At 41.0% G+C, this 16,142-nt stretch overlaps 1 protein-coding gene and 1 long non-coding RNA gene across 7 annotated transcripts in view; one reads left to right on the top strand and one right to left on the bottom strand.

Annotated features, from left to right (window-relative positions):
* LOC109490140 overlaps window positions 1–4,747 on the bottom strand; it is a 6,185-nt gene extending 1,438 nt beyond the window's left edge. Inside the window, exons 1-2 of the long non-coding RNA XR_002143386.2 lie at window positions 4,645–4,747; window positions 3,193–3,234 (exon numbers count right to left, since the gene is read on the bottom strand). This is a non-coding gene — a long non-coding RNA (uncharacterized LOC109490140). The remainder of the gene's footprint in view (window positions 1–3,192; window positions 3,235–4,644) is intronic.
* Window positions 1–16,142, top strand: part of NEK11 (NIMA related kinase 11) — a 231,332-nt gene that overhangs the window by 202,103 nt on the left and 13,087 nt on the right. Inside the window, exon 16 of one of the 6 annotated variants that reach the window (XM_034662011.1) lies at window positions 5,525–8,192. The exons of the other annotated variants lie outside the window; for them this stretch is intronic. Coding sequence (XP_034517902.1) covers window positions 5,525–5,654 — 130 coding nt within the window. The 3' untranslated portion in view covers window positions 5,655–8,192. Of the gene's footprint in view, window positions 1–5,524; window positions 8,193–16,142 lie in introns of those variants that run through there. 6 annotated transcript variants of the gene reach the window in all.

The raw sequence follows: 16,142 nt of genomic DNA, 5'->3' as shown, positions 1-16,142 counted from the left end.
CCCGGCACTGGGTGCAGGGGCCTCCGGACACCTTGTCGTCATGAACGCAGACTCCAACCAGTCTGCCCACCTCAATGGGAGCAGATAAGTGCTCACTGGAGAAACCAAGGCCTTCTTCGTCTCCTTATCTTGCACCTCCTATTTCAGGATCACAAATAGCCTTCCAGGTTACAGGTTCCAAGAAATAGGAACCAAACGCCCCATAAGCAAGTGTTAGCTAGCCCTTGTTGCCTTCAGTGACATTGGCTGAGCCCCTGTTACTTGCAGAGAATAATGAAGAGAGAAATAAAAGGCTTTGCCTTTGAGAGACCGAAAATCTACTTTGCTGAAAAATTTATTCTCTAACTCTTTGTCAAAAGGATTTGAAAATGGAATTACCAGTTGACAATATGAACAGCATGCTTTGCTGAACACAGCTTACCTCTAATACCTGCGAGACGTTTATTTAATCCATTCTCACATCGTGTGTAATATACAATACGACTTACAGAATAATATATATAGAAAACGAAGATCAGAGACAGAGTGAGGAAGTCAATGTGTGGCCTGGTTGCCTTGGCTGAGAGTATAGTGTGGCCCTGAGCTGCCAGAAGGTCAAGTCAAAAGAGGGGAAATAGGATACAATTCCTAGTTCTCATTATCAGGAATGTGAATGTGGGTCCTTAAGGAAGACAGGGCTCCTCACATGGGGTTTTATACATGGCATATTGAGTAAACAACTATCCTCAACAATCCTTCTGCAGGCAATGCAGAATGGTGGCCTCTTTGGTAAAATAAAAAGCTGTTTGATGGTTACCTAAGCCATGTAGTTTCCTAGAGGTCTAACTCTATTTAAAGATAAAAGTTGGATTACCTAGAGAGTTCACAATCTGTTCGTTTTAACTAGAATTAAATGTTTGCTTCTCATTGTTTGAATTAAAAATATGTGACCCTTGAGGAAGGGATGAGAGCAAAACTAAAGGCAGATTTTAATTTAAATCCTCTATGGAATAAATGACAGGGATGCCCTTGGCTGATTTGATGAGTATGTTTCCCTACTACCATGCATTAATTAACTAATAGTGTTTTGACTTTCTATTTTTATGGTCACCTCCTAATCAAGGAGTGTTAAAGCACAAACACTATTACAGATGTCCTAAGAAAAGCAGGACACAGAGTAACATCCACTAGAACTTAATGTGGAGCCTCATCGGCCTCTGAGCAGGAGTTCTGTTCAGTTGGTTTGCCCATATACTGGCAGTAGAATCTTATCCATAATGGCCAGGAAAATCTTAATGTAATAAGACACGCAGGTGTTTCTTAACTCAGAACTCTTTAAACACATCACAAGGATTCGTTCAGTGTGATCAGCTTTATCCTCTGGCTTGTGAACAGTTTATGAACACAAACTATAATAACAAATTCTGATGGCTAAATGAAAGAGGATGGGAGAGAATGAGCACAGTAAACTCCCATCTCCTTCTCTAAGAACTGGGGATTACCCTTTTACAATGACCCTTCCAGTCTGGTCTAGATTTTTCTTCTCTGTATATGGTACACATTTTGTTGGTAGTCTTCTGCCTGTCCCACTCTATTTTAGACTAGGATGATCTACTTTTTGTATCAGGGCCCTTTTATAATTTGCAAAAGTTATTTATACTTGCACCTGAAGATTCTCAATATTCAGGTTAGGAGCTTTGTTGGCTGTTTTGTTTTGTATCTCATGCACCCTCTAAGGCATTCTGTAAAATGCTAGGTGCTACTCAGTTCCCGTTGTTTGCTCAGTCTGTAGCTCTCTCTGATATCAGGACCCCTGTTTTCTGCATGAATATTCTGCCTGCCATGATATTGGAGAAAACCATATTAAAACTCATTGGAAGACACTCTTTCCCACTTGAGTCTTTGGGAAAAACCAAAGTAACACAAGGTTTGCCCTGAAGTTGAAGTTGTTACTTAGTTTATTTAAGAAGAAGGAGGAGGAGGAGGAGGAGGACATCATTGGCATAAAAAGATTGGTTATACTAGTTGAGATCCAAGCTAAAGTAGATCTGCCACTGTCAGGGGTGGACGCCATGACACTTGCTGTGAGTCCCATAAAATGATCTCCTCTCCCCCTGCCTGCAATAGCGCAGGAAGGTGTTCTCATTAAACACAACTCCCACACAATGACGTTTCATTCCCCCCAAAATCACACCAAGATTCTGCATAGGCTGGGACATTTGGGTACAAGACAAATGCCTTCTAATTTTGCGTTGCGTGACACTATTATCTGCTTAAGTGGAAGACCAGATAGTGAGTAAATTAACTTAGGAGACGAGCCAGACAGCCTGAAGAGCGCTACGGAGAAAACTCCCCTTGTGGTCAGAAATGGGAGCATGAAATATTGAAATCTGAAAGGCAGATACGATTGTATGATTTCCTTATTGCATGCTCTCCATAGGAAAAAGATACTGAGATGACTTGACAGGATTCTTTGTCTGGTTCATTGCTGATTTCTCAGCACAAAGATTAGGTGCCCAGTAAACAACCAATGGATGAATGAGTGGATGGATGAATGAATGAAATATGGGGGCATTACAAAATATGGGGGTTTCCTCCATGCTGCATCCTCAAATCTCTGAAAGGTGGCTCGCAGATCTCATAATCCCCTGGCTGGATTGTGAGTGGGCTTGAGGAGAATGGGCCTTCAGAGCAGTTTTCAGACATGCATAGGTTTGGTTTCTCTGGGTAGCATGTAGGGCTGCACTGAGGGTTGACATGAGGTGTTGAGACAGTGGGACCTTCAAGTGGCTTCTCAAGGCCTTGATGTGGAGAGATTTCATAGACGCCATCACCAATGAATGATTTCGCTATTACCTTCTAGAGGTTTCGTTTTAATTTTTTTAATCTCTTGCATCTTAGGGGTTTTTTGTTTTTAATTTTAAAAATTCTCGTTTTTATAGGGGCGCCTGGGTGGCGCAGTCGTTAAGCGTCTGCCTTCGGCTCAGAGTATGATCCCGGCGTTCTGGGATCGAGCCCCACATCAGCCTCCTCTGCTAGGAGCCTGCTTCTTCCTCTCCCACTCCCCCTGCTTGTGTTCCCTCTCTCACTGGCTATCTCTCTCTCTGTTAAATAAATAAATAAAATCTTTAAAAAATTTTTTCCTTTTTATATGACAAATGTGTTCTCAAACTTAGAGGCGAAAAGCAATGGCAGAGGCTCTGGCATTCGTACCTTTTGAGTGTTGGCTCAGCAGGATGTGTCTCTTGGCTGCTTCTGAAAATTGATAGAAAAAAATACAGTGTGTATCTGTGCAGAAAAATGACAAATACAGGGACAGACAGGAGTCGTATAACAACATACTGGGGGCATCTCAAGCAGTTTGCCTCATCCAAACTCTGCTCGGAAATGAGGTTTCAAGCTGCTGTTGTCCACACTCCTGATAGGGCGCCTGTAAGTACGCAGCCTGGCGTTTGCTTCTAGCTCCCCAGCAGTAGCCCCTCAGACCTCCTTGGCCATGGTTAGGGAGAAAAAGACATCCACTGGCCCTGTTACTTCTTCCCTCCCGTGGGCTCCACTGTGGATCAGTGGGGTTTCTGGGATCCCTCATCCTTTGTTTACATGTATCCAGAACTGTGTCAGCCCTGTGGATTTAGAAGCCTGGAACTTTCAAATCACCTCTGTGACTTACCAGCTGTGTAGTTCCGAGAAAATTGACTAAACTTTCTGCGCCTCCTTCTGCTCCAGAAAACGGGAAAGATAATGTTGCCTACTCTCATTGGTTTATTATGAACCTTGAATTAAATGCAATAAAGCATACAGAAACACACCGTTGTACTCCATGGTGTTGACTGAATATTGATGAGTGAATAATGTTTGGGAAAATGGGTGATTATGCAAGAGTAGAAGTATTCATCAATGTTCTAAGGCAGCAGATTTGCCACTTGGAAGGGACATTCTAGACAAGCACTGAAAAGGGTATCATTGAAGAGTATAGCTTTTGCAAACATTTGGTGTATGCAAATCAGTGAGGTCTACCGATGAACATTCTGGAGAGACTGAAGATTTAGCAAAAGTTGTAAACCACTGGCTATTGCTTTAAGGAGCTACTGGCTAATTCAATATATGACAAAGGCTAGGGGTATTTTAAACTTATTTTTTATTTTAACAAAATAGGTACAGACTCAGACATTTTACCACTGAACAACTTTATGACCTTGAGCTAGTTGCATTATGTCTTCGAGATTAGTTTTATCATCTGTAGACAAGAGGTGACATAGGGAGTATTTACTGTCCTCACTGTGTTATACACAAAGCAACAAACTTGAAATGTTTCCTGTCACTGTTGCCACATGCAATCTTGCTGTTTTGAACCAACACACACAAAAGGATCTTAGGAATGTGCACGACCAGGACTTATACAACACGTGGTTGCTTTTCTCCTACAATGACAATAGTGCAAAGTTCCAGTTATAGTTCTGCACCCTGGGTTGAGGTATGAATCAAGTTGCATTGCAACATTGTACTTTTACTAAAAATAAATGAAATGGCAGTTTTTCCCACTCATTTAAAAGGTTTTCAAATAAAGCTACATTTAGTCTACAGAGAAATAAGGGTCAGCTTCCACCCCAACAATGCTGGCATTTATTCTTATAATGACATATAATTCTCTTATTCTAACCATACCTGGAATCCTGGCTCCAGAAGTCTCTTGTTGTTTTTGTTGTCTTCTTCCAATTTCTTCACAGAAAAACTCTGTGTGTGTGTGTGTGTGTGTGTTGCATTAAGGAAGTTAAGTTGGAGAATACTGTAACCACCATCTCACACTGCCTCACATCCTGTTTATCCTTTTAGAGCATAGATAGCAGTAGATGGAGGTGGAAACTCATGGAACAACCTCCAGGAGTTACAAGGTGTCTCTTGTGCTCATCTCTGATGTTCCAAATAAGGATCAGGTAGTTTGACCCATACCTGATTTAATATCAAATTGCACAACAAATCTTACAGCGAACTCCTCTATGCTTCCAAGCCTGTTGTGTCTTGGAAAGGAATCCTCCCCAGCAGCTCATCTACCAGCCAAGGCAATAAGAGAAAGAAACCACAGCAATTATTTTAATGGAGAGGATTTAATATAGAGCTGTTGTCCAAGTATTAGGGGAACTAAAAAGACAAAACGAAGACCCTGGCACATCATGGAGGGGCAACTAGAGGGAGCAGCTCCCACTGCCGGCCAGGAGAATAAAATAAAAGGAAGAGGCTGGGACCATGAAAACTCGGAGGCTCAGAGGAGGGGCCCAGGGCTGGGATGCAGACCCCCGAGGAGGCACCAATTCTGGGCTCTGCTGGTGTTTCTGAGCTTGAGGAGGGGTTCCATGGAACAGTACCCAGATTTTGGAAGAGAGGGTTACAGCAGTTGGTGCTGGTGTCTCTGAAGGGGAGCGAGGAGGCTGGGTGTGCAAAGCAGAGGGGAGAAACTGTACACCGGAGTCAGCTGCCGCTGGCTGGAAGATGTGCCATTGCCAGGGCATCCACCGGAACCAGAGCCCCAATCCCTTTTCTCCTCCAGCTTTCCCAAATCTCTCCAGGACCCCCTATTATTGGAGCCTAATAAGGAGCGGTGGGCAAGGCAGAATTGTCCGCAGAGTCCTGTGCTCAGCATTAGAAGACGGAGTCCAGAAGAGTGGGTTTGGAGCTGAGGCAATGTCCTGGCACCACGTGGCAGCCCGTCACACGTCACCTCCTTGAAGCAGACGTGTTCCTGTGCTTCTTGCTTCTCCAAGAAACCTGAGCAGTTCCTTCAACATCTTGGATGGGAAAGAGCCTTGACATCAAGTGGTCCTGGGACAGGATCTCTCAACTCCCATCTTCATAATTCTTTTAAGTCATTAACACAAAACAAAGATTTTTATGGCTGTCAATGGGTGTGTATGTAAAGATAACTCTCAGAAAGCTGTTGGTTTTCTTTCACACACCAGGTAGATAGTAGTTTTGCCGTTATTATAAACATACAGTTTCAACAGCTTGATTTCTTGAAAAAGAGAGAAAACATTATGCCTCTCTGATTTTTCTACTCAAACAGAACTTTTTAATGCAAATGAAAGCATGATTCAAGCATAAAAACAACCTAATTGCTAATCATATTTTAATGATCCCTTATTAAAGCAAAATTTAAAGTGAATACAAGCGTATTAGAAACTTTTCTCATGTTTCCTTAATTTGTAGCTATCACTCATAAAGCTAACCCGGCATGTCCCTCCAGGATGCAGAGAAACACACCCTTATACTCACATCAAACCTATTTCCTAAATGCGAACAACAGCCTCATTGGGTGACAAAGTTCTTAGGACCTGCACTGAGTCTTGTCCTTTTGATTATGTTTTGAAAAGTAGACCATTCATTTACAAGTTTCCCTAAGCCTCCAAGCCTGAGCTCTTGGGGGGGGTGTGTGTGTGCACGTGCACATGTTTACTGGTAACTTCTCTCTAGCTATCCTTGGGCAGAAACTGAGAGAGGGAAACTCCAGGTGTGCCAGCATCAAACACGGCCTGGCTTGGATCAGAGAGGTGAAAAATGTTTCTGTCAACCTCAGCTTGTGAATTTTTAAAGCTAGCATTGTACTTCCCTTGATTTACAAGGACTGATGGCAAAGAAATCATCCCACAGGAAGAATTAGATGTAAAAACATCCCGGTTCCCAAACATACATCAATAATCCTAGCTTTGCCGGAATGTAACGCTTCAGAAAACGTTTCCTTGGAACATGGCGAAACTGTAGAGGGGCTTTTAATGGTTTCATTCCAAAGGAAGTGGTGGTGCTATCAAGCCCCGACTGAAACTACTTTAACGCTGGGCCTTCATGCCCTAGTGCCCGCAGGGACAGCAGTGAGGTGTGGCCTCGGTCCCACCAGGTGCAGCTTGTGGGCACCCTCAGGACTGAACTGAAGGCGGGCACCTGCCACTTAAATCTGGGACAGTGTCCACAGCAGCGGGCGCCCCGTGAACGAAGGAGACGTTGGAGGACTCTGTGGGGCAGACCTCATTACTTTGGGGATGAAGCAAACAAAACATCATCTGATCTCGAGATCAGGGTTCCTGATCACGGAGCGAGTCAGCCCACGACCTTTATCGCCTTGTACGTAACATTTGCAGGAGGCATTCTTGCCTCTAAATAGTAATGCTCACAGCCCTCCCCACTGACTAATGCTCCTGCCTGTTGTTGCTGGAAGCAGGCTTTGTCAGCTGAGTTCTGTTCCTCACAGTGTGGTCCCAGACCAGCAGCAGCAGAGCTGCCCGGAAGCCCATTAGAAATGCAGGTTCCCAGGCCCCAGCCAGACTCGTTGAATGAGAATCTGCGTTTTCAAACACGCCCCTCAGGGGAATCCTGTGCCCAGGAAGATTGGAAACCCACTTCCAAACTGTCCTCCCCAGTATGTCCGACTGGCCCCACACCGCAGATTTCCATGTATTCCCCGCAACATTCTGTTTCCAAGTTTTTCCCATCTTGACTGAGATATATTTGACGTAACATTATGTCAGTTTAAGGTGTACCAGGTGATGAGTTGATGTGTGAGGGTATATTGTGAAATGATTGCCCCAATAAGCTTAGTTTACACACCCATCGCTCCTCACTGTTACCATAAAAATGTAAAACGCTTCACAAACTTGTGTGTCATTCCTATGCAGAAGCTAGACTAACGTCTGTATCAGTCCAGTCTTAGTCCATATGCTGCCGAAATAAGCACTCTGCTTCCGTCTGAAGCCCATTTCCTGCTTTCTTCCAATTCTCTAAATGCCACATAAATTCTTCACTGGCCTTCACTCTGATTTTCCCCTCTGTCTCTTTTCCCACTAGGTAAAATAATAAAGATGGAAAGAAAAGAGGAAGGGAGGGAGGAAAGAGAAGGAAAAAATGAAAAAAGGAAGGTAGGAAGGAAGAAAAAGTGGGAAGGGATGTAGGAAGGAGGGAAGGGGACCTTATTTGCAATTGTGCCATAATACTGTTGGAGTTCATGAGCTCTATTTCAAATATACACATACACCTTTGAACAATTGCGGGGTTTTGGGGCACCAACCCACCACACAGTGGAAAACCCTCATATAACTGTTGACTCCCCAGAAGTTAACTGCTAATAGCCTACTGTGCAAGGGAAACCTTACCAATAGCATGAACAGTCGATTAACACATATTGTGTATGCTGCAAGTATTCTATACTGTATTCTTATAAGAAAGTAAGCTAGAGAAAAGAAAATGTTATTAAGAAAATTGCAAGAATGAGTACTGGGTGTTATATGCAGCTAACGAATCATTGAACACTATACTAAAAACTAATGATGTACTATGTGTTGGCTAATTGAATTTAAATAAAATTTTTTAAAGAATCACAAGGAAGAGAGAATACATTTGCAGTACCGTAAACTATCTGCATATAAGTGGACCCACAGAAACCCATTGAAACCTGTGTTGTTCAAGCATCAACCGTGACCTATTTGCTGTTTCCATTTTAAAATGAAGCACCTACTTCCACGCAATGTTAAAGGGGATGTTAATTGGTGCAGTAATTTGGAGGGCGATTTGGCAGTGTCTGTTCGAATTTTTTAAATGGACATTCTTTGATCTAGCAATTTCAGAATTTATCCTACAGAAATACTTGTATAAGTACACAAAAATGTACATGAAAGTATCTGTTGCAGGGTTGTTTTAATAGCAAAAAAAGCTATAAATAGCCTAAAGGTATCAATAAGAGTTGTTTGGAAAAATCAACATATATTTCTGCAGTGGAGTATTATCCTGGCATTGAGGATAAAAAGAATTAAGGAAGATTTGTGTGTGCTTATGTGATGAGCTCTCCAGATTATATTATTAACTGAGAAAAGGTGCAGAGTAATAGGGATGATATGATCCCATCTGTGTGTTATTTTTTAGTGTGTGTGTTCATAAAACAGTTAATAACTTACTCTATTGACATCCAATGGAATATCCTACAGCCATTACAAATACTATTTTGGCAGAATTTTAAATAACTTGGGACATTTTTGTGACGTAGTGCTAGGTTACAAAAAAGGGCAGGACATTGGTGTCATGGTTTTTCTCCCTCACCTGTCCTGAGCATTTTCCAAAGTTATTAAATATTAAATATTCTAAAAATACCATTATTTTCTCTATAATATCATGTCTTATTCTTGAGTTTTTAGGTAGATTTTAGTTTTTTCAACTCATATATATTACTGACATAAATATTTTTTTACCTAATGGGGTGTTTTCAAACATTTCAAACAATTTATCTTTCCTAAGATAAATGTCTTGTAATTATTGGTTCATAGAATGTAACCTTGATATTTATTGCCAAATTTTTATGATCCATAGTGATTTTATTTATTTTTTTATTTATTTAAATAATTTGTTTTTAAGATTTATTTATTTAATTTAGAGAGAGAGAGCAAGCGGGTGGGTGGGAGAGAGACAGAATCTCCAGCAGATTCCCCACTGAACGAGGAGCTGGACTCGGGGCTCAATCCTATGACCCTGACATCCATGACCTGAGCCAAAATCAAGAGTCGGACTCTTAACCGAGTGAACCACCCAGGTGCCCCGATCCACAAAGATTTTTGATGTAGCATCTTCAATCTTTGCTAATGTGTTAGGTTATTAAAAGTCATCATTTATTCAAGAAACTTTAAAATTTGAGATAAAGCAGTTATTAATGCCTGCTGTATGCCAAGTTCTCTTAAGAGCACTACACACACCGTTACAAATAATACATGATTCCTACCTTGCTATTTAGAGCGTGATCCTGGGCCAGCCCACTTAAACGCTCCATGACACGCTGACGTGATTCAGTCTATCACAGAATATGCTTAGAGTATCATGGAACACAGCGTGACTATGGTATCATTGTAACAATTAACCAAGAGAAGGACTAGATTCTTACACTTCCCTTTGACTCTTCCTCTCCCACTTTCCAACTAAAGAATGGCGTTAGTTAGTTAGTGATAAAGAAAAATCTCTTCTTGCTCTGATCAGAGTTCAAGTATTAACTGCACCTGACTATAACAAGGAAGTAGACAAGAAACTTACCCTAGTTTGTGGTGTCAGTGTCTGGCACCATTTATATATTTCACAGATTCGGAAGGTGATAAGCCTCCTTCAAGGATATAACCTTTCATCCTGAATCCGTAACCAAACCTGACCTTCTACCTCCCCATTTCTCTCTGGCTGCTTAGAATAGAGAAATGGTTATCTAGCCTTCAGAGTATTTGTCCCAACCTCAAAAAAAAAAAAAAAATCTCCAAGGAAATGGAACAATCCAGCCTCCACAAATCACAAATAGCACTTACACCTCTCTTAATATTCCTTAGGGCAAGGAATTCTAAATTGAAACATTCTAATTAGGTTGATTAAATAAAATTGCCAGCATTTCACTGTTATTTCACTTGTGAGAGTGGCAATGTCATATGGTTCAACTAAAACTTGCAATTTAATTCTTCCTGTTTCTTCCCAAGGGTATCCCAAGACTACCCATATATTAGACCTAATTGAAACTTTTTTTCGCATGAAGTGATTTCTGCAATTTCTGGCCCAGAAACAAAGAAGAGAAAAATTATTAACATGGGTTTATGCTTGGTTGTCACTTCCCAGTCAAATCATCAGTAAGATAAAATTAAAATACAATATTTCCTGAAATGAAAGGGAAAGGATTTTCTGCTTATTTAAAAAGAAACTTCTAGCTGATGCAGAATCAGGAGTTAGGAACAAACATGGGGAAGCAAAACCAGCAAACTACCAAACAAACTGTAATTCATAATCTCCAACCTGAGCAAGGCTGGTGTCCTCCCCTTAAAATGAACAGGATGCTGAGAATGTGAGATGAATCCAAGATTATCACCAATGCAAATCAGTGCACGAGATATCCAGGGAGAAGGAAAGAGGAGAGGGGAGAGAGAGAGAGAGAACACTTCAGCCTCGAATTAATGGAGGTCCCTTTCCTATTACTGTTATCAGATTCAAACTCATATTGTAAAAAAGTAAATTTAGTAATTCTATAGAGGATACTCGTATGTGAAATGATGCCTCAGAGCTTGGTAAGATGGCCTGACTGCATAAAAGCATCCGAATTCTCTGTCAAAAGCAAATTCATAGCTTTAAATGCTTTTCGGAGTCTTGCTGCTTAAAGTGTGATCCAGAGCTCCAGCCCGTGTTTCTCAAACTCTGAAGTGCGTAAGAATCACTTGGGGTCTTGTTTTTGGCTTTTTGTTTGTTTGGGTTTTGGTTTTGTTTTTGTTTGTTCAGGAACTGCTGTTCTTTATTAAGTGTCTAGACTAGTCCTTAGAAATTCTTGACTTTGGCTTGTGTGAATGAATATGTGAAGGAGCTGTGATCTATCTTTTTCTTTCTTTCTTTCTTTCTTTCTTTTTCTTTCTTTCTTTCTTTCTTTTCTTTCTTTCTTTCTTTCTTCTTTCTTTTTCTTTCTTTCTTTCTTCTTTCTTTTTCTTTCTTTCTTTCTTTTTCTTTCTTTCTCACCATGATAAATGTACTCTTTAATCCCCATCACCTATTCACCCATTCCCACCCCCCATTACCACCAGTTTGTTCTCTATCATTAAGAGTATGTTTCTTGGGGCACCTGGCTCAGTCAGAAGAGTACGTGATTCTTGATCTTGACGTCATGAGTTTGAGCCCCACGTTGGGTGTAGAGATTACTTAAATACAAACTTTTTTAAAAAGTCTCTTTCTTGGTTTGTCTCTCTTTTTTTTTCTTTGATCCTTTTTTGTTTGTTTCCTAAATTCGACATACAAGTGAAGTCATATGGTATTTGTCTTTCTCTGATTGGCTTTTTTCGCTTAGCATTATACTCTCTAGATCCATCCATGGTGTTACAAATGGCAAAATTTCATTCTTTTTACGGCTGAATAATATTCCATTGTATATATGTACCACATCTTCTTTCTCCATGTATCTATCAACGGATAGTTGAGCTGCTTCCCTAATTTGGCTATTTTAAATAATGCTGCAATGAACATAGGGGTGCATGTATCCCTTCAAATTAGTGTTTTTGTATTTTTGGGTAAATATCCAGTAGTACAATTGCTGGCTCATAGGTAGCTCTATTTTCAATGTTTTGAAGAACCTCCATACTATTCCCCACAGTGGCTGCACCAGTTTGCATTCCCACCAACAGTTGTGTGTGTGTGTGTGTGTGTGTGTGTGTGTGTGTGTGTGTGTCTTAGAGGGAGAGAGAGAGAGAGCATGTGCACGAGCAGGGGTTGGGGGGCAGAGGGAGAGGGAGAGAGATAATCTGAAGCAGGCTCCACACTTAGCACGGAGCCTGGCGTGGTGCTTGATCCCACAGTCCTCAGATCATGACCTGAGCTGAAATCAAGAGTGGGATGCTTAAATGACTGAGCCACCCAGGTGCCCCTCTTGTGGTTTTGATTGTAGCCATTCTGACAGGTGTGTGGTGATATCTCATTGTAGTTTTGATTTGCATTTCCCTGAAGATGAGTGATGTTGTGCATCCTTTCATGTGTCTGTTGGCCATCTGGATGTCTTCATTGGAAAAATGTCTGTTCGTGTTTTCTGCTCATTTTTAAATTGAATTATTTGTTTTGGAGGTGTTGAGTTGTATAAGTTCTTTATGTATTTTGGACACTAACCCTTTATTGGGTGTGTTGTTTGCAAGTATCTTCTCCCATTTCATAGGCTGCCTTTTAGTTTTGTCAATTGTTTCCTTCACTGGGCAGAAGTTTCTTATTTCGATGCACTCCCAATAGTTTATTTTTCTTTTCTTTCCCTTGCCTCAGGAGACATACCTGGAAGAAATGTGCTTTGGCCATTGTCAGAAAAATTATTGCTTGTTCTCTCTTCCAGGACTTTTGTGATTTTAGGTCTCACATTTAGGTCCTTGATCTATTTTGAGTTTATTTTAGTGGTCCAGCTTCATTCTTCTGCATGTTGCTTCTGGCTTTCCCAACACCATTTGTTGAAAAGACTGTCTTTTTTCCATTGTATATTCTTTTCTTCTTTATTGAAGATTATTGACCATATAACTGTGGCTTTATTTCTGGGCTTTCTCTTCTGTTCTATTGATCTATGTGTCTGTGTCAGTACCATACTTTTTTGATTTCTACAGTTTGTAATGTAACTTGAAGTCTGGGATTGTGATGCCTCCAGCTTTGATTTTCTTTTCCAAGATTGTTTTGGCTATTCAGGGTCTTTTGTGGTTCCATATAAACTTTAGGATTGTGTATTCTAGTTCTGTGAAAAATGCTGTTGGTATTTTGATAGGGATTGCATGAAATCTGTAGATAGCTTTGGGTAGATGGACATTTTAACAATATTTGTTCTTCCAGCCCATGAGCATGGAATATCTTTCCATTTCTTCATTTTGTCTTCAGTTTCTTCCATCAATGTTTTATAGTTTTCAGGGTACAGTTTTTTACTTCTTTGGTTGGTTTATTCCTAGATATCTTATTAGTTTTGGTGCAATTGTAAATGGGATTGTTTCCTTAAATTCTCTTTGCTGCTTCATTATTAGTGTATAGAAATGCAACAGATTTTTGTATATTCATTATATATATGTTATATATATATTGATTATATATAATTATATATATAGTTTATATCTATAAACTTCAGGATTTTCTATATATAATATCATCTATCAAAATATCATATCTCCTGCAAATAGTGGACGTTTTACTTCTTCCTTACCAATTTGGAAGCTTTTTATTTCTTTTTGTTGTCTGATTGCTGTGGCTAGAACTTCCAGTACTATGTTGAATAAAAGTGGTAAGAGTGGACATCCTTGTTTTGTTCTTGACCTTAGGGGAAAAACTCTGTTTTTGGTCATTGAATATGGTGTTAACTGTGGGGTATTCATACATGGCCTTTGTTATGTTGAAATATATTCCCTCTAACCCTACTTTGTTGAGGGTGTTTATCATGAAATTTGCTATACTTTGTCAAATGCTTCTCCTGCATCTGTTGAAATGATCAGTTTTTAGCCTTTCTCTTATTGGTGCAGTGTATCCGGTTAATTGATTTGCATATACTGAACCACCCTTGCATCCCAGGAATAAATCCTCCCTGATCGTGGTGAATGATTTTTTTAATGTATTGTTGCATTTGGTTTGCTATTATTTTGTTGAAGATTTTTGCATATATGTCCATTGGAGATATTGGCCTGTGGTCAGTTTTGTTGATCTTTTTCAAGAACCAGCTTCTGGTTTCATTAATCTGTTCTACTGTTGTTGTTGTTGTTGTTGTTGTTGTTGTTGTTGTTTAGTTTTATATCATTTATTCTTCTCTAATCTTTATTATTTCCTTCCTTCTGCTGGTTTTGGTCTTTATTTGTTCTTCATTTCCTCTAGGTGTAAGGTGAGGTTATTTGAGATTTTTCTTGCTACTTGAGGTAGGCCTGTATTGCTAAAACTTCCCTCTTAGAACCATTTTTGCTGCATCCCAAAGGTTTTGGACCCATTCGGGGTCTTGTTAAATGCAGATTCTGATAGAGCACGTCTCGGGTGGGATCTGAGATCCTGCATTTCTAACCGGCTGTCCTTTGATGTGATGCTGAAGGCAGGGCCATGTTTTGAGCGACAAGGTCTCAGTAGAGCATCCTTCTGATGGCCTTTGTTCTTTTGTTCTATTGAAAACAGTCTCATCCTTCCAGTTGCATACTGAGCATTGAAGTCAGGAGGCTCAGCTCCCTTCAGTGACCTTGCTCTTTCCTACCTGTAAAATGGGATTAACAAATCCATGCTTAGAGTCTCTGGAGGCAAACTTTCCCAATAGGCTGAAGATCTTCTAATCTGGAGATTATCTGATCCCACCCTTCCCTCTTCGCTCCCCACGCTGCCTGAGCCCAAAGACCGGTACCTGAGATCCTGCTGAGTTTGCAGTTCTGTCCCGTCCCCCCGACTTGGGCAGCTCTGCAGGAAAAGGGCTTCTTGCAGATACTTTCAGACAGTGAAGAAACTAAAAAAGCCATTTTTCAAAACCACTCGGCAAACCTCACCTTAATGAGGGATCTTCTCCTTTGACTTCACAACAGGAGACAATTAAGAAACCCAGTGTTTCCAAGTGAAAGGCGTTAGAGGGTTCCTGCCTCTCCTGCCCACTCCCCACAGCATGTGAAAGCCCCGCTCAATTTTCATTTGTCCCAACCTGTCAAGAGCAGCTGTCAGCTTCGATTATTGTTTTGAAACTCATTTCAGTCTTTTAATGCAATTCACCAGAGAATGAGGTATTGATCCCCCAATCTCAGTTGTGTTTCCTGAGGCCTGCACCACCTTGGCCTTCCTGGTCTCTCTCTAGGTCTCTGGAATGCATGTCACTCTTTCAGTAAGTGTGCTGTGATAAGACCCCTCTGTAGTCCTCGAAGGAGAGGTATAATAAAGGCAACATACGGACATGTTTGAGAAACAAAATAATGAAAACCGTCATTTTTTATTTATGGAGAAACATTTTGATTTGGACATAAAATGATACAAATATAAGTATGCCTTAGGGCTCAGGACTAGAAAGGAGTGCTCCCATTTCATGAGTCTGCTCTCTTGCTCATTGGAATTGCCGCAGCACCGTGCGTGAAGTCCTGCAGGTCCTCTTGTCACCAGGGGCCTCGATGGCAATTTAGCCAGTAAATTTCACACTATGTGTGGGGAACCTTATAAGTTATTGTCCAAACCAGGACACTTTGACAGTGGAATGGGTGATGATACTCCTGTGTCAGGCGTGCACTGAGACTGTCTCAGGCTAACCCAGACGTAGCAGTTCCAAATACAGACAGTTTGTAATGTGAGACCCAGTGACAATCTGGCACTAAGAGGTAACCGTGTCCAAGAAAAATCGCACCCAACGGAATTAAACAGGCAAGGAAGATTTTTCAAGACTGTTGAAACAGGGGGCTCAGTCGGTGAAGCATCTGTCTTTGGCTCAAGTCATGGTGTCAGGGTCCTGGGATTGAGCCCCGCCGGCATAGGGCTCTCTGCTTAACAGGAAGTATGCTCCTCCCTCTCCTCCCCCCCGCCACCCCCACCACCCCTGCTGGTTCTCTCTCTCTCTTTCAAATAAATAAATAAAATCTTAAAAAAAAAAAAAGGAAAAAGACTGTTGCAATAGGGGAGAGAGCTCGAGCTCAGCCCTGAATACCACAGGAGCAGGGGATTTATGGGAAGTGGGCAGTGGG

This window comes from Ailuropoda melanoleuca, chromosome 6 (assembly GCF_002007445.2).
Source record: "Ailuropoda melanoleuca isolate Jingjing chromosome 6, ASM200744v2, whole genome shotgun sequence".
Lineage (NCBI taxonomy): Eukaryota > Metazoa > Chordata > Mammalia > Carnivora > Ursidae > Ailuropoda > Ailuropoda melanoleuca.
The sequence above is the reverse complement of the archived record's forward strand: the minus strand, read 5'-3'. Positions and strand labels throughout refer to the sequence as shown.